We start from the raw sequence: 1,216 nt of genomic DNA, 5'->3' as shown, positions 1-1,216 counted from the left end.
CCTGTGTCTTTACATACTGGGTGTTTATAACGACACAGGTATTGCACAACCCTGCCGATTTGGAAGATGTTTAAGTGTTTAAAACACAAACAAATATGAATGATACATGCTATGTTAAATGACTGAAATATGCTTTAGTATGATGAATGGCTAAATGTGTCTTGCTTTTTACCCAACAGGATACCAAGTCTATAAAAAGTCATGTGGTCTAGTATCAGCTGATTCAGACAATCAATCACCGACTTTGGAAGACCAATGTACGGAACTAGCTAAAAAGAAATGTCAGAATGTGGAAAATAGCGCCTTTGAACTGAATGACAAGCATATGAATAAAAAAAGCAAGCTTGATCACGTTGACAGGAACACTCAGCTCTGAGATTAGGTTCTGCTAACTGCAGAATGTACTCCAATGTCAAGGAATAACTGCTGAAAGGCCCTTTTTGTTATCACACTGCAGCATCAGTTTGTGTCCAACTGTTTTACTATATTTAAAATTATTAGAGCCTTTAAATGAATGTTGAATATTCATTTTTGTGGAGGGATATTTGATCAAAAGAACCATGTTGGTGCTGTGGTCGTGTGCTCTTGATACGTACAGTATTTCAGCAGTTAAAATACACAAATTTCATTAGAGCTACTTTTGATGCTTGAAATGTTGTTTTTCTGATTTAATTCAATAAACTCATAGCTGATTTCAGACTCCCTCACATTTGTTTGACTGAACATTTTGCTAAACCTTTCACTTATTGTATTTTGTACTGAATCAGTCTATTGCAGTCTATCAACTAAACACCTATGTAAACACAGTGGGAACAGACCCATTAAATCTTCTTCTTACATTCCACATGAATCAAGAACTCACCACCAGCAGGAGGTGCTTGACCATGGTCCCGGAAAAAATCAAAAAGTGCAAGGTGTTTGCTGGGACGATCTCGCTCAAATTGGAAGCCAAGAATTATGTATGAAGATAGCCAGTGGGATGATAACTTTACTACGACAATTATTAAAATAGCGGATACGGAAAGTTGGATTTACAATTTGTGGGATGTTAGAATTCCTTTAAAGTATCGTAACTTGGATATTTTTTTCATTTTGTGGAAAAAAATGTTTTCACATTGATTTTTTTTATATCGGGAAAAATATTACCATCATCAACTTCAGGTTCATTACATACCTGTGTACTATTTTGAACTGACATATTTTTTAATCGTTGAAG

General features: G+C 35.2%; 1 protein-coding gene across 1 annotated transcript in view; it reads left to right on the top strand.

The window, feature by feature from the left end:
• The window catches only part of LOC144204514 (ileal sodium/bile acid cotransporter-like), a 30,985-nt gene extending 30,292 nt beyond the window's left edge, over nucleotides 1-693 (top strand). Inside the window, exon 5 of the mRNA XM_077728551.1 lies at nucleotides 180-693. Within this exon, the coding sequence (XP_077584677.1) occupies nucleotides 180-376 (197 nt within the window). The 3' untranslated portion in view covers nucleotides 377-693. The remainder of the gene's footprint in view (nucleotides 1-179) is intronic.
• Nucleotides 694-1,216: the final 523 nt, after the last annotated feature.

Source organism: Stigmatopora nigra, chromosome 11 (assembly GCF_051989575.1).
Source record: "Stigmatopora nigra isolate UIUO_SnigA chromosome 11, RoL_Snig_1.1, whole genome shotgun sequence".
NCBI lineage: Eukaryota > Metazoa > Chordata > Actinopteri > Syngnathiformes > Syngnathidae > Stigmatopora > Stigmatopora nigra.
The sequence above is the reverse complement of the archived record's forward strand: the minus strand, read 5'-3'. Positions and strand labels throughout refer to the sequence as shown.